The following is a 26,949-nucleotide window of genomic DNA, read 5'->3' as shown; positions in this document are numbered from 1 at the left end:
TAAAACTGTACCTTTAGTACGTAGAAATATAATGTAATTAACAAAATGGTTTTGAATAAAGAGTTCATAAATAAGTCATAACTCATTTTTAAAATTTTTTTTAACAAATTTTAGCGCACACTCATTATTATTGAAAGTGATAAAAATATTTTAGAATTAAAATTAAAGGTAATAAGTTCAAATACTCCCAATTTTTTTATGTCTAATATAAAAAAATCGTTGAAATTTATTCAAATCTCCCAATAATCCCTAATAAAAAAAAATTCAATTATTGATGTTGCATGGGGTATTCAAAAATCGCTTGTCCAAATTATATTTTTTACATAAAAATGCTATCCCAAGTAGGTCTTTTGTGTTGGACCATTTATCCAACATCTTTTCTTTAAAAATTCATCCAACATTTTATTAGAAGCATCAATATTTTAAAGTTTCTTTCAAACTTTTTTAAAATATTTTTAATTAAAATAAAATAAAATTAGGAAAAAACTCAAAGTTTGTGGTTTAAATTGGTACTTTTTCTAGTTTTATTTTATTTTTAGGACCTCATATTCAGGTCACGCTCCAGAACAAAGCATAAGAAAACAAAGAATGCGAAGGTTGAGCAAAAATGAAGGGAAGAATAGAGATGGGCAAGAAGATGAAGTCTCCAGGGAATAAAAGTGTGAACAGAGCAAGGAGAAGATGGTGACGAGATAAAAGTAGCAAAGAAGAAGATGGCAGACACTAATATGAGTCCTGTAAATGAACTAATTAGGGTTTCTTGATTTAAGATGTTTCATGTTCCACCATGTATGAAAGCGTCTCTAGCCACGGGTGAACGTCAAAATGTAATTGGGTGCCAACAGAAATGCTAATGAAAGAGAGTACGTTTATTCAAAATTACATTTCGGATGCTTCAGAAAATTTATACCAACCCACTAGTAATTTATTTCTTCAACAGCAGGTTTAAAAGTTGGGAATCTCTCAGACGAACTGATCGAGGTATTCATCGATGGTGGTGTATTTGACATCCGGATAAAGCTCAAAAGCTTCAACCCCAGTAGAAGAATCGATCTCGAAGTTGGTATGGTCTCCCTTCACAAAGGCTGAGTGGTTGAATGCTAGCATAATATTATCTGGGAATGCATACTCTGCAAGAAGAACAGAGAAAAGAAAAGTTATTATGGGCAACATAAACAGATCGTCTTGCTAAAAACCTTTATATTGAACGAAAGCTTTGTGATGGAAATAGCGCTTATTAACGGCACGGGCTGCATCGATTCATTTCTTTTATGTATTTATTTATTTATTTGTTCATTTGATACCATGCACCTTTCTTCAGGGCAACTCTTTCTAGGGCCACCTGTTTCTCTAATAATTGAGGATATACAAATGCTAATGGAAATTCTATTATTAATAGTGAATTAACCTTCATTGAGCCTCTCAAACCAGAGGTGGCATGCCCCTTGCTGAATTTCATGAGAAGTGCCAAATGAAGTGAGATATTAGGAAAATGCCCTTGTGGAGTTTCTACTGCTTGTGAGAATTCTATTTATGGTAATGAAGAAATTTGAGGAGAATAGATGGAACATTTTTGGAGATGTTCATGTTTTCATGACAGATGTGGGGGTTCTTGAAATTCACTTTGATAATGATTATTCTACACAGAGAGCTTTAGATATGGGTCCTTGGTTGATTGGAAGTAAGCCTCTGATCTGCAAGCTGTAGATGCCAGGCATCAGTTTTTTTTTTTTTAATATGGAGATGTTATACATTTTGTACAATTTGGGTTCCTTTCTGTGGTCTCAATTTCAAGTTATGGTGCCAAAGTTACTGAGTTTTTTTTCTTTTTTTTTTTTGAAAAGGATAGAAGAGGTTTTATTAGAAGAAGAAGATTAGAGATCCTGCTAGAGAAGTAGTGAGCAAAGTTCAGCTAACAGCCATCAACTAACTACCGCAAAGTAGACCTTCCATTCTACTCTTCCTCAAAGGAGGCAAGAGATGGAGCCAGCCAGAAAGGAAGCCAAACAAGGAATGAACAGACCAGCTGCTGAATCCCAGAAACAAATCACCAAACCTTGCAGTCATGCTGGACAGCCTTTATTACACAGAGTCCCAGAAAAATCGCCAAACATTGCAATCATGCTGGAAAGCCTTTTTTTTACAGACAAAGAGGTAAGTCGTCAATAACTAGAGGAAGGATGCATATGTGAGGGTTTGTATTGAGATGGAATAGGTAGATAAGCTGCCAAGATCTGTTATGAATGGAAGCTCTTGACTTCCCCAAGGTAAAACTGATGGGCTCCTAAAGGCACTACAGAAGCCAATAGTAACAAAGATGAGGGCATGCAGAGAAAGCGATCTGATGGAAGGATAATGTTGTAGATCAAAGGAATGGTTCTATTCTGATACGGATGTTGTTACGGAATTTGGCCCATAAATAAATAATATTTCTGGCAGGATCGGAATTTGGAGTTGTATATAATCACGAGAAATTAATGTTAAAAATAAATAAATAAAATGACACACACAAGATAGGAGAGATTTACGTGGTTCGGTAGTGTGCCAACTCCACAGGCGAAGACGGACCCGAAGTATCCACTAAAAATAATAGAGCACAAAATAATGACAGCTCACACTCTCGAACGCAAAACCCAAATACACTCAATAATCCTCATAGGATAGTATACAAAATTGGGTATACAATATTTATCAGAATATTACACTAATTTTGGGATGATCCCTTTTGAGCTGCAAACATGCCCTTTTATAGACATTCGGGCAGATTGCTGAATAATGGAGGATGTGGATCTGCACTGGTTGACATGTGCGACGGCTGGCAGCAAGTATGGGCTTCACATGGGTAGTATGGACATGGCATGGGCAGCATGTATATGGCATGGGCAGCATGAACATGGACAGCTGCAGGACTTCACATGGGCAGGTGCAGGAATTGACATGGGCTGCTTACTGCCCCATGCAACCTGCCCATGTGAAGTCCTGCAGCTGTCCATGTTCATGCTGCCCATGCCATGTCCATACTGCCCATGCCATGTCCATACTGCCCATGCCATGTCCATGCTGCCCATGCCATGTCCATACTACCCATGTGAAGCCCATACGCGTTGCCAGCCGCTCCATACTACCCATGCCATATACATGCTGCCCATGCCATGTCCATACTACCCATGTGAAGCCCATACGCGTTGCCAGCCGCTCCATACTACCCATGTGAAGCCCATACTTGCTGCCAGCCGTCTCACATGTCAACTAGCGCAAATCCACATCCTCCATTATTCAGCAATCTGCCCGAATGCCTATAAAAGGGCATGTTTGCATGTTATATTTATCAGAATATTACACTGATTTTGGGATGATCCCTTTGAGCTGCATACATGCCCTTTTAATAGGCATTCAGGCAGATTGCTGAATAATGGAGGATGTGGATCTGCGCTGGTTGACATGTGAGATGGCTGGCAGCAAGTATGGGCTTCACATGGGTATTATGGAGCGGCTGGCAACACGTATGGGCTTCACATGGGTAGTATGGACATGGCATGGGCAGCATGTATATGGCATGGGCAGCATGAACATGGACAGCTGCAGGACTTCACATGGGCAGGTGCAGAAATTGACATGGGCTGCTCACTGCCCCATGCAACCTGCTCCAACAGATGTTATTTCTATTAATGAGGTTTGTTGGGTTCAGAGCTTTCTAGACGACTGTAGAAATTCTAATATGGGTACATTGGGTAGAATCTGAGTTTGTTGGGCATACGTATGAGGTTTGATTTTCAAGTGTATGAAGATGCATGCTAATTTATGAATGTTACGTCTTCTTTAAGTGTACTCAGGTTTCTTTTGAAGTTAACTTTTTGTTTTTTTTTCCCTATGGACATAACTGTGTCAGGATATAAAAGGATTATAAAGAGAAATCAATCTTTTTGCTGGGAGTTACAATAGTCCCTGGATCATTTTGTGTGGTTTCAATTTGATAGGGGGTCCTAATGATAAATTTTGTGGGAGACCTGTTTCTCCCGGATGCATTTCAGTGTCCAGGGATTGTATGGTTGCTAATTATTAGTGGGGATTAAGAGCAGGATATAGATTCTCCAGGTGCAATAATAATGTGGGGGAAACAGAAGACACTGCAAGTTAGGTTGGTTTTTATTAATCATTTTGGCTTATGAGTTTTAGGCTCAGAGGAAGATTATGTTTGTCATGAGGTATTTGATCACTACCTTATTATTGTTAATATCTTGGAGGAGGAAAAGAAAAGGCCAAGCCTATTAGATTTTTCGATCTTCGGACTAAAGATGCGCGCTACCAGAACTTGGTTAAAAGACGGGGATATTCCAATCTTAGGCAGCCCTATGCTCTGCATAGGAAAGCTTACGATGCACAAGGCTGAGTTGAAAATCCTGAATAGGACTGTTTTGGTGACATTATGTCTAAAGTTGAAGAGGTTAAAGGAGGTTATAAGTTTTGCAAACCATTCTTTGAGGGGATCCCTTTAGTGATGTCTCAATTAGATGAGAAAAGTGTTGCTTGCAGGATTTCGTCAGTCTTACCAATGCAGTGGCACAGATTTTCAGACAAAATGCTAGAGTTGATTGGATTCAATGAGGAGACATAGATACCAAATTCTTTCATTTCACTGTCAAGCGTGGAAGGGCCAAGCGTGAAGATTCAAGTTTCTGTGGAGAAGATGGTGAAAAGATTAGTGACTTGGGGAAATTAACAATATGGCAGTTCAGTATCACCATAGTTGGCTTGGAAAGTTAAGATTTGTAATGACTATTTTGCAAAGCGTTGCAGGTTGGTGGATGATCAAAAGATTAAGAATGCTTTTTTTAGTATTGGTATGATGATAACTAATAATAAGGCACCCAGACCTGTTGGGTTCAAAGCTTTCTTTTTGGAATGGTGTAGCACCAATAGATGATAAAATGAGAAAAGGGCAGTTAAGATTGTTTGGGAACTTGCAATGTAGACCAAATAATGTACCACGAGGAGTGCTAGGTAATGTTAGTGTTAGTAGGAGGGGGATTTGTAGACCTAGGATAACTTGGACCTTGAAATACGATACTAGCATCTACAATTTTTACTTCTCTATTATATTTCTTAATATGTTCTCGTATAACATTATGAATTTCGTAAGCTTGAATGGTTACCATGATTATTTCTTAATTTTGAAAGCTAAAAAAGGGTAATGCCTACAGATAGTAGAAGGATTAATTGATTATTTATTTTATTGACCCAAACATAACAATATTGGCACTGATAGTATGTAAATGTAATTTGTTGTTCAAACAAGAGATGTTGAGGCAACAATTTGACAGTACACGATATCGCCCTAGACTGAGGGGAATAGAAGAAGAGGATTCATGTTGCCAACATCACTAAATGGGACAGGAGGAGGCTTGGTTATTGTCGTTGTTTTGGGATATAGTTGGGCCTACTGTGATTTTAGTGATGCAGATATTCTTTGGGAATGGTAGACCGTAGATTTCGTAATGAAACCAACACATCTAACTTGTTACCCTAGAGTAGAAATCTTCCTTTATGGCTAACTGTAGATCCATGGCAAGCTTTGATGTAATATACAAATGAACTTCCAAATTTTTCAGTGAAATGTTGAAACTGATGATAAACTACCTAGTTGATGACACTCAAGCTGCCTTTGTTTAGCACAGAAGAATTTATGACAATATATTATTTGCTTTAGAGTTGATGAGGGATTAAAATAAGTTGGAGGGTTCTAAAAGTAAAAAAAGTGCGATCAAAATTGATCTCAAGAAGGCATATGATTTAGTTATGATTGTATTAGAACTCCCAAGTATAGTGTTATGGAGCTTTGGAAGGCTATTTCTGTGGGATAAAAAAGGATCATTCAAGGGAATCCCATTTGGCCGACCTCTTTGTGTAGGTTTCGGAATATCTATCCAAAACATTTGCTACTCTTAATTAGAATTTCGAATTTCTAATGTCATAAAAATGCAAGACCTTGGGGCTGGTTCATTTAGCTTTTTCTGATTTCTTGTCGAGTAAGGATGATGTAAACTCAAGGCAATCATGAAGTGTTTGAATGATTTCTTTGATGCATCTGGGGATAATAGTTCAGTTTCTTCACTGGTTTTAAGGGGGATAACAAAAGAGTCATATTGGAAGAGTTGGGTTTTGCTGAAGGGAAGCTACCAGTTAAGTATCTTGGTATTCTTTTTATGTCCGCAAGATTTTCAGCAGTGGATTGTTGGCCTTTTATTGACAAAATTGCTTCACATATAAGTTCTTGAGCGATAAATTTCTTTCCTCTGCTTGGAAAATGCAATTGGGGGTATCTGTTCTTTAAAACATGAACTTCCATTGTTTTACAAGTTCCCTTCTACCCATGAAACAAGTTATTGAAACGGTAGAAGATAAATGTAGGAGTTTTCTTTGGTCTAGACCTGAGATGAACAAGGAAATTTATCTTGTTTGTTGGGATAGTATTTGCAGCCCCAGAAAAGAAGAGGATTTGATTTTAAAAGGTTAGCTTATTGGAATGAAGTAGTGATTCTCAAAAAGTTTTGGTTCCTCACTGTTAGGATGCCAACTTTATGGGTTAATTGGATGCGTATATTTTTTTTTTTCGTATTGAAAGTAGAAGCTGAGTGTGGTAACTGAAGCTGGATGATAATCTTGAAAGTTGAAACTAAGATTATGTGCGGAATGTCTATCCCGAGGAATAGAATGGTTATCACTTTGAGCTGCTGTGTTCATGTAGTTTTTGCTCAATTCTACTAAGTTGTTTATTCACCAAAAAACTCAATTAGTAGTTACATATTTTCTAGTTCATATGAGGAAATTAGCATAAGTTGTTTTCTCAACTGACCTTGGATGTTCTTCAGAATTTGCTCCTCTGGAACATAGACCTTCTCAAGAGTTTTGCCAATTTTCTTCTCCCACAAGGAAACCAGCTCATTGAATGAGCAGATGTTTTTAGGAGGTTTGATGTAAAGGATCTTGTTCAATGTCCTTGGGTCATCAACAGCCCTGATGGTGTAGGTTGCAATGTCCTCTTCTGTGTTAAAAATTGCTGCACACAAATTGGTTGCAAAGATTAAGAGATTCATGATTTAACTTATGATTGATGAGAACTCCTGCAGTACATGCAGAGTGCTGTGAGATTTTTAAGAATATCATAGTTTGTAAGATTTACAATTGTGCTTATTCAATTTCACCTTGAACCTTCCAAAAGTTGCATAAAAACAAAAGAATATCCCAATATCCACCTTATTATTAGACCTCATGCATTCGGGAAGACTTAAAGATTGGGTCATCCTGATTTCTCCAAACAAGGACTGAGCAAAATTGTCTGTTTCTGCAATTGCAGGATGATGGGCTCCAAAACTTGCTTCATTTATTGGTAATTAGGTATGAAAAGTTATTGGTACAAAAGTATTAATAGTTTAAATTATTTTATGGACAAAAAGTATTCTTTATCTTCTGAAAACTAAGACAAACAATGTTAAAAAGAATGAAGTTTAAGTGGAACCGAATCCTTCAGAGTTACTCTACCTAGTCTAGAAACTGTTTCTCAACAGTTTTGGTGCCACATCATATTTATATTTTTAATAAAAAAAGAAGACTGTTGGTGAGAGAGAGAGAGTTCAAAAACTCCTCAAAATTTCACAAAAGAATAACTCTAAAAATGAATTTTGATCTTGTTTAACCAGAATTATATAACATTTCATAAAAAATAATTATTTTAAACATTTTTATAAGGCATTAAATAGATCCACAGTTAATTTTAGTGATTTGTTATTAATTTGCTATCAAACTCTACTCATGGTTGTCCTTGTACATAATTAATAATCAAAGATGCCTTGTCAAAATGTGAACAAAACTTAAAACAACTAAAACAATTAACTTCTAAGCAATGTGTGTGCACAAACAAAGTGGGTTCTACCCAAAATGCAGATTATGTGTCAAGATTTTGCAGTATATACATACACACAAAAATTGTTTCTATATATAAACAAGCAAGCTGCAACAATATTAATTGAAGTTCATAGTTTCAGAGAAGATGTTGAAGTTCGTAAAGCCGTTATAAAGAAATACTTTCCTCCTTGTAAGATTTAAAATTTGGACGAATCCTACATGGAGGACGGTTCCTCCCACTTATTTTTTGTCGTAATTTTTACCTTTGGGTTTGCCATCTCCTAGGACAATGAATTTATCTCTAGGTGGAGTATTTGCTCCCATTTGTACCAATGTAGGGAGAAAAGAGCCAGCGAAGTAGTTGCAGCACACAAATGTATAAGGAATCTCGTCAGCCTCAACTGCTCTGCGGAACTGAGCAGTGGTTGCAAATGCAGATTTTGCAGGCTCAACTGCATTAGTCCGACCCACATCAGGTCCAAACTCTGAAGGGAAGAATCTCTGCATGAGTAATATATTCGAGAAACACTAAAGTTATTTAAAAAAAAAAGAAAAAGAAATCAAATGTGCACACTAGTATGCATGATTTTGCATTAGTTTGAATATTAACAAATTTTTTACAAAATTGATACAGTTAATCAAAACATAGAATATTAGATGCTGTGACATGTTTATGGATATTAATCATCAAAGAGTTCCACATGGAAGGTGAAGGTTACTCAGATTTCAGGTGTCCATGTGGAAAGTTTGTCAAAATATTCTTCCTACTGCATATAATATCCAGAAAAGATTGAATGAGTAACTGTGTCTGTTTTAAAATGTTCTTCATGACTTTTAGCAAGGGAAGTAGGAAGTAAATGGAATGCGAATCTGGGTGTGATAACTTGAGTACAAAAGGCGAGCAAGAATTTAAAAGATGAAAGATTGTGGTTTTTCTTTAATTTATGTGGGTCTTCGCCCCCCGCCCGCCCGGGGGGGGGGGGGGGGGGGGGTTATAGAAAAAAATTAAAGTTAATTTGAAGGGGTGGAAGGAAACTGGATTATGCATATATCTCTATATAATATACAAATATATCCGCTCTATAGATTCACACTTGATATTTAGCTACAGATAGTGATAGTATCAACTCCTCTGGCCATGTTCTATTCAGGGGAATAAAAAGAAAATAGAAATTCTCTTTTGGAGATTTGGAGAGATGGCCAAGTGGTTGACAGCTCCAGGCTTGAAAACTGGTATAGTTCTTTGTTCAAAAGGTTCGAATCCCTCGCTCTCCTTGTGCTCGTTGAATAGATTTGTTTCTTTATTGATTTGTCCAATTCAGTATCATAAAGGGGTAAAAGAGAATGGCTCAAAATCTTTTCTGGAGATATCCATTTTCTTGGAGAGACAGATAAGATATCCCAACACTCTGGAATTTTAATTCTCTCATACCTATTAATTGATGTACCTGAGATGCATTTCCTCTAGCTCCTGAAAAAGACATTATATGGACAGAATTAAAAGGGAACTAATTGCTAGGGCCTCTAAGTTGGTGGCACGCTGCAGAATTCCTGACTATTTTGCTCAGTTTACTTCAGAATTTTTGAACGGCTTCTAATTCTCTATATGGTGGTCCCCAAACAAAATCGAGCAGCCATGATTCATTCCCAAGATCCTTCAAAGATGAAATAACATTTTAGCAACATCATCCCACCCCCCCTCCTCCCCTCCCCTCCCCTCCCCTCAATACTATACTCACCTGCAGCTCATCATCCCGACAGAGACCTAAGTCCCTTCTGGTGTGAATTGGTTCAACAATGGTTCTAAAACCTGGACCGGAGACAGACCCAGACCCGGTGAAGCCACTAGGTCGGTCGGACCAGTCAGACCGGAGGGTTGAATCAGAGATGTAAGCATCATATTATAATATATTTATTTATATATTTGTATAATCTATATATTAAATTAAATAATATCACTCCAATCTCATAAAAATATTTTATAAAAGATTAATTAAAGTCATTAGTTAATTAAAACCAAGATAATGTAGCAACTATCTAAATGAAAATTGTATTTATTTCTTATTTTTTTTAAAATATTCTTAAAACTTATTATTATATTATTATAATTTATTTTTTTATTAAAATATTTATATGAGTGCATGATGTTGTGCATTACTAGTTACATATATATATATATACACAATTTATCTTTTAAAATTAAAAAAAAATTATCTAGCCTGGTGGTAAGGGAGGTGCACCCCATGAAGGAGGTCATAGGTTCAAGCCCACTGAAGCACAAACACCAGCATTTTTCCTCTGCTACTGATGTCAGTCGGTAGTCTAGAGAGATCATTGGTCTTCTCATCTTTGTTGGGCTACTTGTGAGTTGTCCCACATTGGACAAAAGAGTGGCTTGTATACATGGATGAGCCCAATGTCTAAAAGCTTAACCTATTTGGGCAAATTAATGCTCACGTATGTATATCTAGCACACAGGACTCCTTGGTGTTAACAAGTGGTATAAGAGCCAATGTTTCAAACTCTGGTGAGTGACAGTGCAAATCATGGTGTAAAAGCTGCCTCCTCAGTCATTTCAGTGATTGGTTTTTCAAGAGTAGAGTTGGAATCAGTAGTATTTCCTGCAGAGCTCCTTGTTACTTTCCTGAGGTCCTTCTCTTTTGCCAGTGTTCTTGGGCTTCATTGCCATTATTCTGATTTCCTTTCTAATGATTAGTTGTTAAGAAGTTCAGGAAGGCCGGAAACATAACTGGTAGTTTTGGGTATGGCCTGCTGACCTGCTGCTTCAGGTTTGGCCCAATACAATCAGGCCCATAGTTCTGTTGGAGGCTTAGAAGGTGGCTACCCACCACAAGATTTTGTGGGTTTTGTCCTTGGGCCTCCAAATCTGGTATGATCTGGCTGCAACTTTTTTTTTTTAAAATTTTAACTTTATTAGAAAATCCCTCACTTATGGCGGAGGAAAACCGTGGTTACAATCTTAAGATTTTGGGACAACAAAAGCAAACTCCAAGACCCTAAAACTAACTTAACCAACATAAACCAAACCAAAAAACCAAACACCAGCAACCAAAAAACTAAGAAACTAAACCACTAAAAGTGTAATAACACAAAACATCATGAGCGCAAAGAAGGAAAACCCAACAAATTCAATTGAATCATTCCCCTGACTTGCTGAGGAAGATCATCCTGACAATTATATGATCGAGAAATACCAGATTCACCCTGTTTGGCAAAGAAATCTGGACTTTTATTCGCCTTCCTGTAAACATGTTCCATTTTGAACTGTATGCCTCTTAATGCTAGCATAAGTTCTTCCCACAATTCCCATAAGTTCCAAATCGAGCGCTTCCCAGAATTTATCCACTGAACCAACAAAGTAGAGTCACATGCAATCTCTACTTGATCAAATCCGAGATCTTTGCACAGATTAATCCCTAAAATAATCGCCTTCAATTCAGCCATGTTATTTGTTCCATTACCCAATAATGAGGAAAACACTGCTTTAAATAAACCTTTTTCATCTCTTATCACACCTCCACTACCACAATTCTCTGGGTTACCTCTACAGCTCCCATCCACATTCAACTTAACCCAACCTATCCCAGGTTTACACCATCTGACTACATGAGGAAGACGAACCCCCACATTTTTTACTTAAATATCCAAAGCACGAAGGACTGCAATATTCGTGCAAGAAGCAGGTGCATATTTATTTAACTTGTTTGAAATGGATCTCAGCCAATATTTAATATCAAGCCACACAGTTCTCACCGAATCATGAATTGATTCCATCTTGGCTCTACATCGACGAGTCCAGAATCTCCAAATGATGAGACTAGGTATAAGACCTACCAAAATGCCTAACTGTGAGGCCCATCTTGCACAACTAAACCAGACATTAACTCTGCCTTTCCAAGTACTCGTTGCCATACAACTAACACCCAACGTCACTACTGCTTTTTTCCATACCTCCTGAGCAAAAGATCCAGTGCAAAACACATGGTCTAGAGATTCAATCTTGGCATTTGAACAATAATCACATCGAGAGGCCATTTAGACACCTACTTCTTTAATACGAGTATCAATCGGAAGACAAGCGAATCAAGACTTCCACATACAAATTGACACCCTTTTTGGCAACATAGGATGCCAGATCCATTTTGCAACTGAGAATTCCTCTTTATGCTCCCTTATAATTTCCCAAGCACTTGCCGTGGTGAATTTCCCATCTGTTGGAGGTTCCCAAATTATTGTATCTGGACCCTCCTTGCAAGAAATAGCAGAGTTCATTACTTCCTCAGCCTGATCTTCACATAACAGATCCACTATTAAATCAACATTCCACCCATCTCTATCCCAACAATCTCGAGTTCGTAGCTTATGGTTACTGATTTCCTGAACCTTAGCACAAAGGGGGCCGGAGGTTAACCAACGATCAAACCAGAAAGAAGCCAACCCTTCTTTAATTCGAACACGGACATGCCCTAAAACTTCAGAAATCACACGAACAATCGATCTCCAAAATCTGGTTCCTTTCTCTAGTTTTGTTTCTCTCAAGTGGTGTTTCTTATACAAATACTTGGCTTTAAAGAATTGAGTCCACAGATTATCCATAGTTATCAGTCTCCACACAAACTTCATATGCAATGATTTTTTTACCTCCTCCAAATTCCTAACACCCAAACCACCCTTACAAACAGGCTTACATATATCAAACCAGGAACACCAATTCCTTTTCCTTTTGTCATTTACACCACTCCAAAAAAATTTCGATAACATAAAATTTATCTTTTTGAAGACAGTATTTGGAATGTCCAATACCGCCAATTGATGAACCGCCATTGATGATAATAACAACAACAACAACAACAAAAACCAAGCCTTAGTCCCACTAAGTGGGGTCGGCTATATGAATTCTTTTCCGCCAATTTATGCGATCATGGACTATTTCTTTTGATAGATTCAAAAATATTAAATCCTTACTCACGATCTCCTCTCAAGTTATTTTAGGTCTACCCCTACCCCTTCTACTGCCCCCCCACAGTAACTAAGTCACTCTTCCTCACAGGTGCACTATAAGGCCTACGTTGCAAGAGTCCATACCATCTGAGTCGTCCTTCCCTTATCTTATCTTCTATAGGAGCTACACCTAACTTACCACGAATATGTTCATTCCTTAATTTATCTTTCAATGTTATACCACTCATCCATCTAAGCATCCTCATCTCGGCAACTTTTACTTTTTGGATATTATGTTTCTTCGTCGCCCAACATTCTGATTCATATAGCATAGCTGGTCTTATAGCTGTCTTATAAAACTTCCCTTTCAATTTTAAGGGTATTCTACGATCACATTGATGATAATACATGCTTAATTAAAATTAGGCAGCCCCTTTGAGATAAAAGCTTAAATTTCCAATCCGCTATCTTTTTCCTCAATTTATCATTTAGGGGCTCTAAAATACGGGCGTAAGACGACCCGATACCAAAGGAACACCCAAATATGTAGCAGGAAAACCTCCTTCCGCAAAGCTAGTTGTCCTTAACAGAGATCTCTTCCGAGCAAAAGCAATTCTCTTTGACAAAAAAATACTTGACTTTTTTTTATTTATCAATTGACCAGACCAATCCTCATACTTCTTCAAAGTCTTAATAAGCATTCGAATGGAACTTCTCTTGCCATTGGCAAAAATAAGAATGTCATTCGCATAGAGAAGATGAGATACCAAAGGCACCCACGAGGATGATAGTAAGCCCCTATCTTATTCTCCATAAAATTTTTCTTTAGAAGCCAAGAGAGAACTTTCTGTAAAATAATAAATAGATAAGGAGATAAAGGATCTTCTTGGCGAAGCCCTCGAGAAGGTTTAAAGAAACCTTTATAAGTGTCATTCATCATAATGGAGAACCAAGGAGAGGAAACACATTTCGTTACTAAACCACAGAATCTTCATGAGAAACCAAAGCTTTCCAGAACCAAGTTTAAAAAATCCCAATCAACCTTATCATATGCCTTAGCCATGTCCACTTTGATAATTACATTTCCACCATTAGACTCTTTATGCAGAGAATGAACCATTTCTTGTGCCAAAGAAATATTTTCAAATATACTTCTACCAGGAATGAAAGCTCCCTGTTTCGGAGAAATCAAAGTAGACAATAAACTTGTCATCCTTGCAGCAATAATTTTTGAAAAAAATTTGTAGATAACACTACAAAGACTAATAGGCCTAAACTTGTCAAAACTCTGAGGATTTTGAACTTTTGGGATTAGAATAATGTAAGATGCAGAATAAAATCTAGGAAGAGGGGACCTAGCAAAAAAATCTCTAGCTGCATCGATCACGTTTTCTTTTACAATATCCCAGCAATCGTGGAAAAAAGCCGAGCCAAAACCATCCAGACCTGGGCTACTATTTCTCGGGATAGAAAGAATAGCATCCCTTACCTCCACCTCAGACGGTTCACGACAAAGATCAATATCTCCTCTTCAGAAACCATAGGAGATATTATATCAAGAAGGTTAGCTGTTTGATTGGTTCCTACACCTGTTAAGAAAGTTCGAAAATACCTTACTGCATCCTCATGAACAGCTTCCATAGAATCCAACACTTCTCCATTTGAAAGTTTTAATGAATGAATCATAGTCTTCTTCCTCCTTTGGTTCACAAATGCATGAAAGAACTTTGTATTATTATCCCCCGCCTCCAACAATTTCTTTTTGGCTAGCTGAGAAATATGAATCTCCTTCCTCTTTTCCCATGCTTCCAACTCGAGGTTAGTAAAAAAAAAAATCTTCCTCCATTTCTAGCGAATACCCTTCCTGAAGCTGAGCCTCTAGAACATCCATACTTTCCTCCAATTTTTTAATGTTCTGCTGTACATGTCCAAAAACTTGTTTGTTCCAGTTTTGAATTGCAACTTTCATATGTTTCAATTTACCGGCAAGTCTAACTAAACCCGAACCATGAGACTCCTCCCTCTAGGCTTCCTCCACGCAAGACTTAAAAGACTGGTGCGTGTTCCACATATTCTGATACCTGAAGGGAGAAGGACCATACCGATGCAGATTTCTATGAAATCGAATAATCAATGGGTTATGATCTGAAGTCCTCTTTCCATACTCAAAATAAATATTTGGCAAAACTTGGAGAAGATTCGAATTATAGAGCACCCTATCCAGTTTTGCCAAACTTCGAGAATTACCACTGACCATTACACCAAGACATGTTGTTGCCAGTACCAACCAAATCCATAAGACCACAGTTGTCCAAGCAATTGTTAAATTCCTCCATAGCTGATAACGGCCTCAAATGACCACCAATACGTTCCAAATCTGAACGGATAATATTAAAATCTCCCGCCACTAACCAAAGGAAATCATCCCTCTTTACAAACTCCAAATCATTCCAAAGTTCCCAGCGATCTGTTTGACGACATTTAGCATAAACAAAAGAAGCCAAGAAAATCTGGTCCACAGAACTAAAAATACCCGAAATAACTTGATCAGACATATGTTGTAACTCAAAGTGCATTTTCTCTTCCCAAAATATCCAAATTTAACCCCCACTGAAGCATTCGCACAAGAATTCAGAAAATTTAGAAAGTCAGCCCATTGCGACATCAGACTTTCATCAGAAAATGGCTCTGAAAGAACCAAAATAGAAGGCGAAAAATTCCTCATTAACTTATGTAAACGATTTTTTGACGTGTCTAAACCCCGCACGTTCCACACTAGAATTGTATTAATCATAAATCAAGTTTCTTTGGACAGGTAATAACCCGTTGAGACTTCTTCTCACTTTACCCATTAATATCCTTCAACTTAACAATTGGAACATGTAAATCATCATCCGAACAAAAGCCTTTTTCCAAAGGGAGTTTCTCTAAATTATTTGTCTCCACCTCCCTATCCGATTCACAATTATGTGGGACACACTTGACCATGAAGGTACACTCTTGTTCCAAAATTTCTGTAGCCATATTACTAGACGTCATCAACTGATCACGCACTACTATGCCATCTTCCACTATCAGAATATCAGCGTCAGGAGCACCCAAGACTGGTTCAACACTCTCCTCCCTCTGCACAATCTCATACTGATTTATATTTCGCTGCAAAGTCTCCACTTTAGGCCTCGGATCTTCAAGAACAAACTCCCCCTCTTCCATCTCAAGTTGCGGAATTGTCTCAACCATTGGCAAAATTTGTGATGTCGTTGTACCCTCTTGAGCCTGAGCCCCCTTTACAGGTTCTTCGACAATGCATGGATCTATCAATTCTCTCTGAACTTCATTCCCTTTAACCAATTTCTTCACACGCCAAACTTCTTGTCGATTTTCTTGTCTATCATATTCCGTATCCTTACTTATATTCCCAATTTTTTGTTTCCTTTCACCCCCTCGGCATACCACCTTTGAATGCCCCTGTCTGTGACATTTCTCACAATAAAATCCTTACTTTTCTTACCTCACTTCCTCTCAAATTTTCTGATTTCTTTGTTCTTTGACCGGTCAACAGCATTATTACCTAGCTTCTTCCTTCAATGACTCATCATTCCTCTTGATCATGTCGTCAACTGTCTTGAAACCTGTTGCCAGTTCTTTCGTTGGAATATTCTACTCCTGCGCAATTGTCTTCCCTTATTCTTCATGCACCACCAGTTTCTGCCCCTAATATATCATCCCTGCTCTTGGTGGCAGGTTTACCTCTTCCTCTGGTTCTTTTGTTCCAGGTCCCAAATTGTCATCCAAGCTCCCCCAATCTCAATTTATCCAATAGGATGCCCTTAGTTGGGGTCAAATGCTAGGCCTCACCATTTGTCTTTGAAGTTTCTCCTTCTTGACACTTGATTCTCTTTATGGCCTGACCTACCCACATAAATAACAAAATAATTCTTAGTCTTTCATACCTGAAATTTATCCAAATGTTTGTATCCTTCTTTCTCTTGAGCCAAAAACCTGGTGTGAGAGATCTCTTCAAATCCACCATTACTCTGGCTCTGATGACCTTCCTCCAAATAGCCATGAGCTTGTTTGGGATGTCTACTTCAAGAACATTTCCAGCTATTTCCAGATTCATTCTATATTCTCCTGGCTGATGTAAGATGGAGGGAGTTCAACTATTTGGATCTAAAATTTTTAATGCTGTCTTTCATGGACCAACACAAAAGATTACAGGAAAGTTACAAACCTAACATGGAGAGTTCCTGATGCAGGGGCAGCATCAAGGTTCTGCAGCCATGGGAAAATTAGAAAAGAAGGAAAGGCAAGGGAGGACAGAGGAGATACAAGGGGGGAACTCATGTTCAATTCAACAATTCAAATTCATCAACAACTGCCTACAATATGGCTTTCACACACTATTTATAAGAAAGCCTCTTTACATGAAATTACACATAAACCCCTAAAACTACATTACGTTACAAATATACCCCTACTTTACACAAATATTTTTACAAACAACCCCCAAATACACATAATCCTATGCTAGTTAATACTAAAACATACATAATAAACTACTAACTTAACCAAGCAATTTTCAATCCAATTCTTCTTAAGTAGTCTCCAACTTGGATCTTCCCGAGGTCTTGCTTCTTGTCCTACATCAGTACCTTTCCTAGAGCTATATTTAAACAACTACGTGCAATTGAAGCAGGCCACAACCCCATTATCTCATATACTGATGGGGATCACAATAATTTTTTCCAAAACCTTTTAAGTTCTAATGGAAGTCGAACAAAGACATTTCCACCTTTCGAGTCATTCATGAAGCTTGGGGACAACTAGTTGAGGGGTTCAAATGCTTTTATCCCATGCAGGAAAGTCAGCAATACAAACAGTGCCTACAAATTGGAACAAAGAGCACTCTGGGAACAGTTTTTTCAGGGTTTAGATGTTGGGAGACAAATTGATGATATTCAACAACAGCCACCTACAAGCCAAAATTTGGCCCTTGAAGCAAAGCTAAGCAGCGAGTTGGGAGAACTGTTCAGAGAAGAATTATTTGGAGAGAAAAATCAAGAGTTAAATGGATCTTAAAAGGTGTGCCAACAGAAAATTCTTCCATCTTTCCACATTTACTCGAAGAATGTGTTAGCAAAGAATAGCAACACCTACAATAAGTGAAGAGATTGATAACCATTTACTCGTTGGAAGCTGAGGCTTGTAAGGATCACTCCTTATAAAGCAAAATTTGCACCCCCTGAGACAATTACTTGGTGCAAAAAGTCATTATGAGCATGAGTGTTCAACAAGCTTGTTATATGTGTGCACAGAACCGAGGTGTAGGAGCAATTGTTCTGGTCCCCAAACTTGATACAAGACACATAATATTTTAAACATGAGAATAAGAGTAGTAGAATGGGAGAGCAAATAAAAGCAGAAAAAGGAGAGCACTTGGCTGTTGTGTGAATTCCCCCTCTTAATGGATGGAATGGGCTTTTAAGCCAAGTACATTGTCTTGGTTTGGATTTTGATCACTTTCATGGTCAGTTCCTCCCCCTTTTAGTGGCCATTTTGTTCTAAAAACTCTGGCTACTCAGGAACAAAATAGTGTTCCAAAACCAATCTCTTGATCATTTCAGAGTAAGAGCAGAAGTAAGGCTACTTTTAATAATTCAAAGCTCATTTTATGGCTTCTAGCTCCAGCGCCCTGGATAGGCATCAGGCCACTTGGATTCCCCTCTCCCCCAGCAGGCCTCAATAAAATCCAACTTTGATGCTGCTTTTCATTTGTGTCAATCGAAAGCCTTCACACAATGTGTTGCAAGAGGCGAGGCACACCCAGTTTGGGAGCTTGGGCAATACCCTTTTCAATTTTAGACCGGATGTTATGATAGGCCTCGGCAGCTTGTTTTGCCCAATCCTTGCTTCTGGATAGTGTCCATGCTCTACCCCATGCTGGATTGTGGCAGCTGTGAGATTGGATTCTTTGTCCTTAGTTTGTGTTTTCCTTCATTTCTTTCTTTTTCTTCTGCTTTCTATATTGGTTGTGTTGCTGGTGTTGTTGTTGGTTTTCAATTTTTGGGGTATTTTTTAGCGCAATGGTTTTTGAGCAAAGTGGAACTGGATTGGATGGTGGTTAGGAATCAAGAGATTGATAATGGCTTCAGCTGTTAGGACAGGTTTGGAATATAAGGAAGGGGTGGCTGAAGCACTTCCAATCATGTTTGGATTAGAACTTGAAAATGATCTAGGTTTTGGGGATCTGATTATGGAAAGTGGCTTGCTAAATATTGTTATGCAGTTGCAGAAGGTGGAGGAAGGAGAGTTTAGGCGCAACGGTAAAGTTGTCGTCGTGTGACTTGGAGGTCACGGGTTTGAGGTGTGGAAACATCTTGCAAAAATGCTAGATAAAGTTGCGTACTATAGACCGATCGTGATCCGCTCCTTCCCAGAACCCTGCACATGCAGGAACTTTGTGCATCGTGCTGTCTTTTTTTTTTGGTTTTAGTTGCAGAGGGTGGAGAGTTTGGTAATTGAAGACCTGTTGATCATGGTGAGACAATTTTAAAAATGTTCTTGGCATGTGATTTTCTATGAGTTGTCAACATGGCAGCAGATGGGATTTCTAGGCTACAACTTATTTTATTTGAAGATAGAATTTGGGTGAAAGACTGTCCTTCAAAGATTTCAGATTTGATCAATTCCAAGGAAGTTGGGTTGTAGTTAAATGTATTATGAGTTTCTTCATTTGAAAAAAAGATCAACCACATTTTATATGAATGCAAAAAAAATTTAAATAAAAAATCTATTGTAAGCAATATTATTTTCAGCCGAAAAATACAATTATAACAAATCCTAGCACATTTTTCCATCTCTGTTCTTTCCTTTTTATCAAATACATCTGTAGCATATTTGGTAGGATTACTGCAAACAATAAGGTGTTTAGGAATCTTTCTAAACAGGAGAAAAGGTGGCAATCTTGAGGAATATGAAACACAAACCAACCTTGACATTCCCAGCTTCTTTAATGGCAGCATTGATATTCACTTGATCTGCCAACTGCTTGAAGCCTATTGCCGATATCACCACATCTACTTGCTTGATTGCTTTCACCAAACTCTCATGATCGTAAAGATCTCCCTGTACAAAATGATAGGAAAACACAAATTGATGAAGAGGAAAAGTTAATCCAATTTATTGCCAAAAGTATAGGAAAATACTCTGGATTAAGTAGGATAACTCTAAAAACCCCCACTGCAATTACTTACACTCTACTTACCAATTGTGTAAAATGCATTATATTGTGTTGGAAATTTGATATCTTTTACAACTATATGTCATATTATTAAATGTTCACTGTACTTTTTTTTTGGGTCAGATGTTTTTTATATGATTTTATTGATAATAAATGACTAAATTGTTAAAAATTGACAATCTTAACATGTTTTTTTTTCCACAAATTGGCCACTAAGGGGTGAGTTTGGTCTCTCTTTTTTACCTCAACTCCTTTTCAGAAGTAAAAGCAGGGTTGCATGTGTTTGGTAAACAGTTTTTTCAGCTTTTAACTTTTTAGGCAAGTTTCTAAAATTATAGATTTGAAACTTTAAAAAGCTAAAAGCTAAAAGCTAATTTTTTCTCCAAGAAATTATTCAATTCCATTGATGTGTTTAATTTTTTTTCAAGTACTACAAAATTACAATGCATTAATTACATTTCCTAAAAATACATATCTATTTTAATTATTTTAAATACTTTTAGGCACCTTGCAAATTTTTACCAAATACTAAAGTCAATTTTTTTTTTTTCCTTACAACTCCTTTTTCATGGGGACCAAATATTTTTAAAACAATATTAAAAAACTCATTTTCACTTGCTTAAAAGGCCCTTTTGAGAAAGTCAGACAACTATAAGACTAGTTATGCTATATAGATCATAACGTTGAGCAACCAAGAAACAGAATTTTCAAAAAGTAAAAGTTACCGAAATGAGAATGTTTAGATGAATGAGAGGTATAACATTGAAAGATAAATTAAGGAATGAACATAATCACGGTAAGTTAGGTGTAACTCTTATAAAAGATAAGGAAGGGATGACTCAGATGGTATAGACACTTGCAACGTAGGCCATATAGTGCGTCAGTGAGGAAGAATGAGTTAGTTACTGTGGGAGATAGTAGAAAGGGTAGGTGTAGCCTTAAAATAACTTGGGAGGAGATAGTGAGTAAGGATTTAATATCTTTTGAGTTTGTTAAAAGAAATGATACATATTCACATAAATTGGTGAAAAATGATTTATATTGTCGACTCTACCTAGTGGGACTTATGACTTGGTTTTGTTTAGTTGTTTGCCATTTGGTGAAATTGTAAAACAATAAAACATAATTAGTGAAATTGTAGAATCTAAAGGGCCATTTGGTATTAGTGTAAAAATTGTGAAAATTGAAAATATAAAAGAAAATTAGAAAAAGATAACAAATTAAAAACCCAATTAAAGGCATTTTCATTTTCATCCTTGCATAAAATACCAATTAATTATCATATCATTCTCCAAACACCATAAAATTTTTCATTAGGTATTAGGCAGTTTCACTCCACTATTAAACATTAATCCACCAAACATTAGAAATAAATAAATTTATCAGTGATTAAAAATATGATTAGAAAATTAAAAAATAATGCAAATTATATATATTATAACAAGCATAAGAACTCAACTTCTTCTAAGAAAGAACTTAAAATTTTTATATGTAGGCTTCACTCACTCTTTAGTATTTCAAGAAAATCAAGGCTGAAAATTAGGGAAAATATTTTTTAAAATAATAATAAATTTTTTTTTTGAAAATTTAGGATTTTTTTGTTTAATATTATTACTTGATTTTTTTATTAAAATATGTACACAAACACAATGACTTAACCTAAAAAAATAAATTCTAATAGCCACACATTAAAGTATTATGGTAGCAAATTATCACAAGTTGTTAAAATAAAAAAAATAAATCAAAACTTCAATTACTGTCATGATAGTTAATATTGGTAACTAAAATTAAAAACTAGCAAATCCACTAGTTATTTTTTGGGTAAATTAAAATTATACAAACGAGTCCCTCAAGTTACACTAAATCACATTTCATTCTTTCAAGTTTTAATTGAGACAGTTTCATCCGTTTCAATTTCAGCTATAGTAAAATCTCTAAACGTGGATTGTATACTAGATTGAAATAAAACTTTAAAGATCAAAATGTAATAATTCAAAATTCGAGAAATAAATTAGAATTCCCAAACATCATAGGCTTCTGGTGTAGTTTACTTTTTTAACTAATAAAAATAAAAATAAAGTCAAATAGCTCACAGAATTTGCAATATACATATAAATCATTTTCTATCACGACAACCACCAAGAAGCACTGCCGACGACTAATGATTATTCATCACTATCGAAAATCGGCAAGCACGCACAATCCATGACCGATAGAGTATATAACTAAAAATTGAATAGTATGATGAGCTTACGGGGAGCAAGGTGACGCCGGAGTTCTTAAAACCGTCAATGAGTTTTGCCTTGGCGGGGTCGGAAATGGTGGTCTCTCTGACCAAAGCAATGGTAGGATGGCCGGCCTTTGCGCTCGCTTCCACGATGAATTTTCCGATGTGGCCGGTCCCGCCGATGATCAGTATCTTGCTTTTCTCTGCAGCCATTTGAATTTTCCGGCGAAAGAATTAAGGTCACGAGAATATACTCCTCTATCGTCCGCTCTAAAGCACGCTGAAAGTGATAGTGAAAGTGAAGTGAAAATTCTGCCATTAATAGAAGAAGCGAGAGTTTGAAATTACGAAAATAATCTTACATTGAATGCAGATCTGAATTCTTGAACCGTGCCGAGAAAGGTACCCGACAAAATGAAAATAAGTGAACTGTGAGAGAAGAGTCAAAATAAGTTGACAAATTGGATGGTGGAGGGGACCGCATATAGCTTTCTCTGCACGCATAAATGGGCATTTCGGTAAATTCAAACAATGGTTCATAGAAGACTCCAACCCATCCATTATCGAAACACTAATTACCTATAAAAAAAAACATTGACGTTTACTTTTTGAGAATTTAGGTGCGGAATCAGATAATATTTTTAAGAAATTAATGATGGTTAAATAGTGATAATTTGTATAGTACAATTATTATGAGTGTGTTAATATTTAAATTATAAAATTAAATAATTAGATTAAGTAAATATAGTTTAATATTTACATCATGGAAATGAATGAAATTTTGATAGGAGATTATGATGATGAAATCAAATGATAAATTTGATTTCAACTTCCTTAATATCATCTCATTCTTATGTATAAAATGTACAGTAAAATATTTTCTAGAAATTATTATTAGATGGAATTTTGTGAAAAATTTTGAAATAAGAATATTTAAAAATAAATATTGAAAATTCTACTTATTAGTTTGTCTCATATTGCAAGTTGTAAATAGATGATAAATGCTGATATGCATGGTTGGATTCGAGACCTATTATGTTAGAACTTTTAGCTCAGATCAGTATTTATTCACGTATATCAAGTTTGTCCAAGATGACTTCTCCAATGCCAACAAGTGATATTAGAGTTGATGATTCGTAACTTTAAATGAGTAAATATCGTAAATTCAAGATATTAAGTTAATCTCTTGACCCGTTGGAGGACCACGTGTATGATCAAATTCAATAAAAGATCATCTAAGCCTGATATATGGATTAACATGGTCAAGACTAGAGAGGTAGGATTGATTTAAATACACGTGGAATGTAATTTGAAACAAGTCAAACATGAGGTAAGACTCATTTGAGCAAATATTGGAGAATTGGACTTTCTCCCATGTAAAAGAAGATTCCTGCTCATGATGGAGAACTCAACTTGGACTCTTAAGTATTCATGCACGTTTTCTATAGACGTAGACATGTAGAAGAAAAACAACGATGAGTGGACTCACATGATTTTGTGTCTTTTCTTTTGCCGAGTAATAACTGTTAGTTGGTTGCATGACAAAGTAATGACCTCAATTCAAAAGTGAACAATTGAAACTCAAAAGTAAGAGAGAGATTATGTAGAATTATGTTTGTGAGTTTGTCCCACATTATAAAATTTAAGTGTATGATGACTCCTTGTATGTATTGTTGGGTCCAATATCCGGCAGGTTTAAATTTTCGGATCAAATTAATGCCCATTCATGTATGTCAAGTTTGTTCAAAGATTTTTCTAGTGCAAACAGGGAAGTAAGAGCTAATTATAAATTAAATAAAAGATTTAGGGGTAAATTGTAGATTTTAAAAATAATTAATGTTAAAATATGATGAAGTAAGCTATTAAAAACTAATAAACAAGTAAATAAAAAAGAGAAAAATAAAAAAAGATGAGGACAGATGGGGCTGGGCTACTGGGCTTGCCTTTTTCCATTTATAAAGGAAAGAAAGGTGGAAAGGATTCAATTGGAAGCCGGGTCTCTCAAGTATGTAAAAATAAAATGAAAGTCATAGAAGAATAAAAGAAAGGAAAAAGAAATTCTAGGGCTTATTTAATTGTGAATTTTTTTTTTTATTTTTTTTTTAATTTTTCAAAAAGTATAAAAGAATTAGTTGCTTTTCGAGTTTTATAACATTTCTATAAAATTAATGAACAATAATAAATAGTTTTGGAATTATTTGCTTATGGAAATAAATTTATTTTTTATTTTTAATTCTTTAAATAATTTTAAAAATGTCATATTGTTTTTTTATTTTTCAAATTTATATGGAAAAGTTAGAAAATATTTTTTAATATTTTTCTAGATTTTTAACTCTTATTTTACTTATGGGAGCATAGAATTCGAATTTTAAACTTTGATTTGTGTGGATTATGTAAAAAAAAAAAAAAAAAATTCTTTAAATTGATGCAAATCCAAATTCAAGTCCTAAAATTCGTGATTCTAAATATTACCTTATGTAAAATTTGAAAAATTTGAAAAATCTGTTGTCTTTTTTATGATTATTTTGAAATTTAGAAATAAATATTGTGTGTTTTTTATATTTTCTAAATATTACCTTATGTAAAATTTTAAAAATTTGAAAAATTAGTTTTCTTTTTTATGATTATTTATAAATTTAAAAATAAATAATAAAAAAACTTTTGTGTGCTTTTTTATATTTTCTCGGTATGCAGTTTGAAATTTAATTTTAGATAACTTAGATATTCCAAATTAACAATTGAACATATCATTGTGTTTTTAGAATTGTGTAATTCATAGAAAAATGAATTTTTCTTCAAAACCTTACCTTTAAGATTCGGAGTTTTGTTCCGGTTTTAATGTTTGGAAATACTGAAATATGCCTAATTTTTATTTTTTTGTCTATTTTAATAATATGGTCATAAGAATTGTTTTTTTAATCGATTCAAATGTTGTTTAACTAGCTAATATTGCCTCAAATGTTTATGTGTTGGGTTATTCTAAGTTGGAAATGATATGCATGCCCATCCTGCTGAACCCATTTGTTAGGCATGAATGGTTCGAATATGACTTACTCATTAGCATGTGAGATACTACCACAGTTGATCGATTCATGGCTAGTTGCTAGCTTGCGGGGAGTGATTAGACCCTAAGGGTAAGAGGTGTTTGCATGGGTTTCCTTGAAGGAGTTTTCATTGATGTAAAGGTCATTCGGTAAAAGAAAAAAGAATATATTTATCTTTTAATTATAACTCACCTAAACCTCTAAAGGAGTTAGCATTATAAGTCATGTTGGGTTAGATCTAGGAGCAACAATCACACACGAGCAGAAATAAACAACATAAATGGAATACTGGATTTTACGTGGTTCAGTCAAACCTGACCTACGTCCATGGAGCACACACAACTTCACTATAACCGGGAGAATAATAAAAGGAGGAGGAAGCTACTGTCTTCAACTCAACTCTCTCTCTCTCTCTCTCTCTCTCTCTCACACACACACACACATACACACACACACACACAACACACACACACCACACAACTCAACACAACATAGCACTCATCACATTTATATAGCCTAAGATGGAGGGTAAAATTCAAAGGTTGGTGGCTTAATGTCAGCCATGGTAGGCAAGGTTGGTGGAGGGCTGTTGGTTTCTATTTACTATAGGTCTCCATTTCAACGTAAGCTGCGGGGGGTGGTGTTGTTGTCTCCACATACTGTGCGCAGCTCAACAATCTCCCACTTGGAGATGGAGATACCATCTCAACCAATGTATAAACAAATGATGTGCTCATATCTGTCTTCAAGCATGAAGACCAACTGAAGCTGAGCACAATTTTAGCTTTTCTGTAGTCACCACCTTTGTCTGTTCGAAGACTTTGACTACCTATCGGGTTTTGTACCTCTTGGATCCATTATGCTCTTCTTTAATCCTATACACCTATTTATTGTGAAGAACCTTCTTACCTTTGGGCAACTCAGTTAGTTCCCATGTTCTATTGGAGGTGAGAGACTTCATCTTGTCCTTCATCGCAAGCTCCCACTTGCTCGTATCTGTCACCTGACATACTTCATTATAGCATTCGGGCTCTCCTTCATATATAAGAAGTAAGTAATTTATATACCTTCTATTTGGTATATGGGGCCGAATAGATCTCCTAAGCTACAGAACTGGAGTAGGAGGCGGTGGTGCGACAATCTGCTCCACTTGTTCCTCCACCTAAGGATTCTCAACGTTCTATTGTTGCGTCCTGACACCTTTTAGGACATCATCCATATCTACATAGGTTGACTCTCTCTGAACTGGTTCGGTGGATTCTGCTGTGTGCCTGTCTTTATACATCACATTTTCGTTGAAAATCACGTCTTTACTTCTGATCAACTTCTTGTTTTCATCATCCCAAATGCGATACCTATATTCATCTTCACCGTAACCGACGAAGGTGCATTTTTGGGACTTAGGATCAAACTTGTTTCTGACATGATCATTGATATGTGCATATGCAACACAACCAAAAACTTTCAAATGTGAAAGTCTCACCTCTTTTCCGCTCCATACCTCTTCTAGTATACGGTGGTCTAATGGTACTGACGACCCCTGTTAATCAAGTACACTATTGTGCCGAATG

The 26,949-nt window shown here is 36.1% G+C and overlaps 1 protein-coding gene across 1 annotated transcript; it reads right to left on the bottom strand.

Annotated features, from left to right (window-relative positions):
• Positions 1-742: 742 nt before the first annotated feature.
• On the bottom strand, positions 743-22,798 carry LOC131163040 (isoflavone reductase-like protein). Its single transcript, XM_058119741.1, has 6 exons — positions 22,697-22,798; positions 22,362-22,614; positions 19,858-19,992; positions 8,166-8,403; positions 6,854-7,057; positions 743-1,130 (listed from the first exon to the last, which is right to left on the bottom strand). Exons 2-6 carry the CDS (start codon positions 22,545-22,547, stop codon positions 964-966), a joined length of 930 nt encoding a protein of 309 aa, XP_057975724.1. The 5' UTR covers positions 22,548-22,614; positions 22,697-22,798; the 3' UTR covers positions 743-963.
• Positions 22,799-26,949: the final 4,151 nt, after the last annotated feature.

This window comes from Malania oleifera, chromosome 8 (assembly GCF_029873635.1).
Source record: "Malania oleifera isolate guangnan ecotype guangnan chromosome 8, ASM2987363v1, whole genome shotgun sequence".
Classification (NCBI taxonomy): domain Eukaryota; kingdom Viridiplantae; phylum Streptophyta; class Magnoliopsida; order Santalales; family Ximeniaceae; genus Malania; species Malania oleifera.
This window is presented reverse-complemented; position numbering and strand designations above follow the sequence as displayed.

Bases quoted from the DNA above. Each gene is read 5' to 3' on its own strand.
- LOC131163040 (XM_058119741.1), bottom strand. From the start codon at position 22,547: ATGGCTGCAGAGAAAAGCAAGATACTGATCATCGGCGGGACCGGCCAC. The intron at 7,058-8,165 runs GTAAAAATTACG...ATTTGTGTGCAG, and splicing joins AGGAGATGGCAAACCCAAAG to CAATTTTTAACACAGAAGAG. The intron at 1,131-6,853 runs GTCAGTTGAGAA...TTCTTCTTGCAG, and splicing joins AATTCTGAAGAACATCCAAG to AGTATGCATTCCCAGATAAT.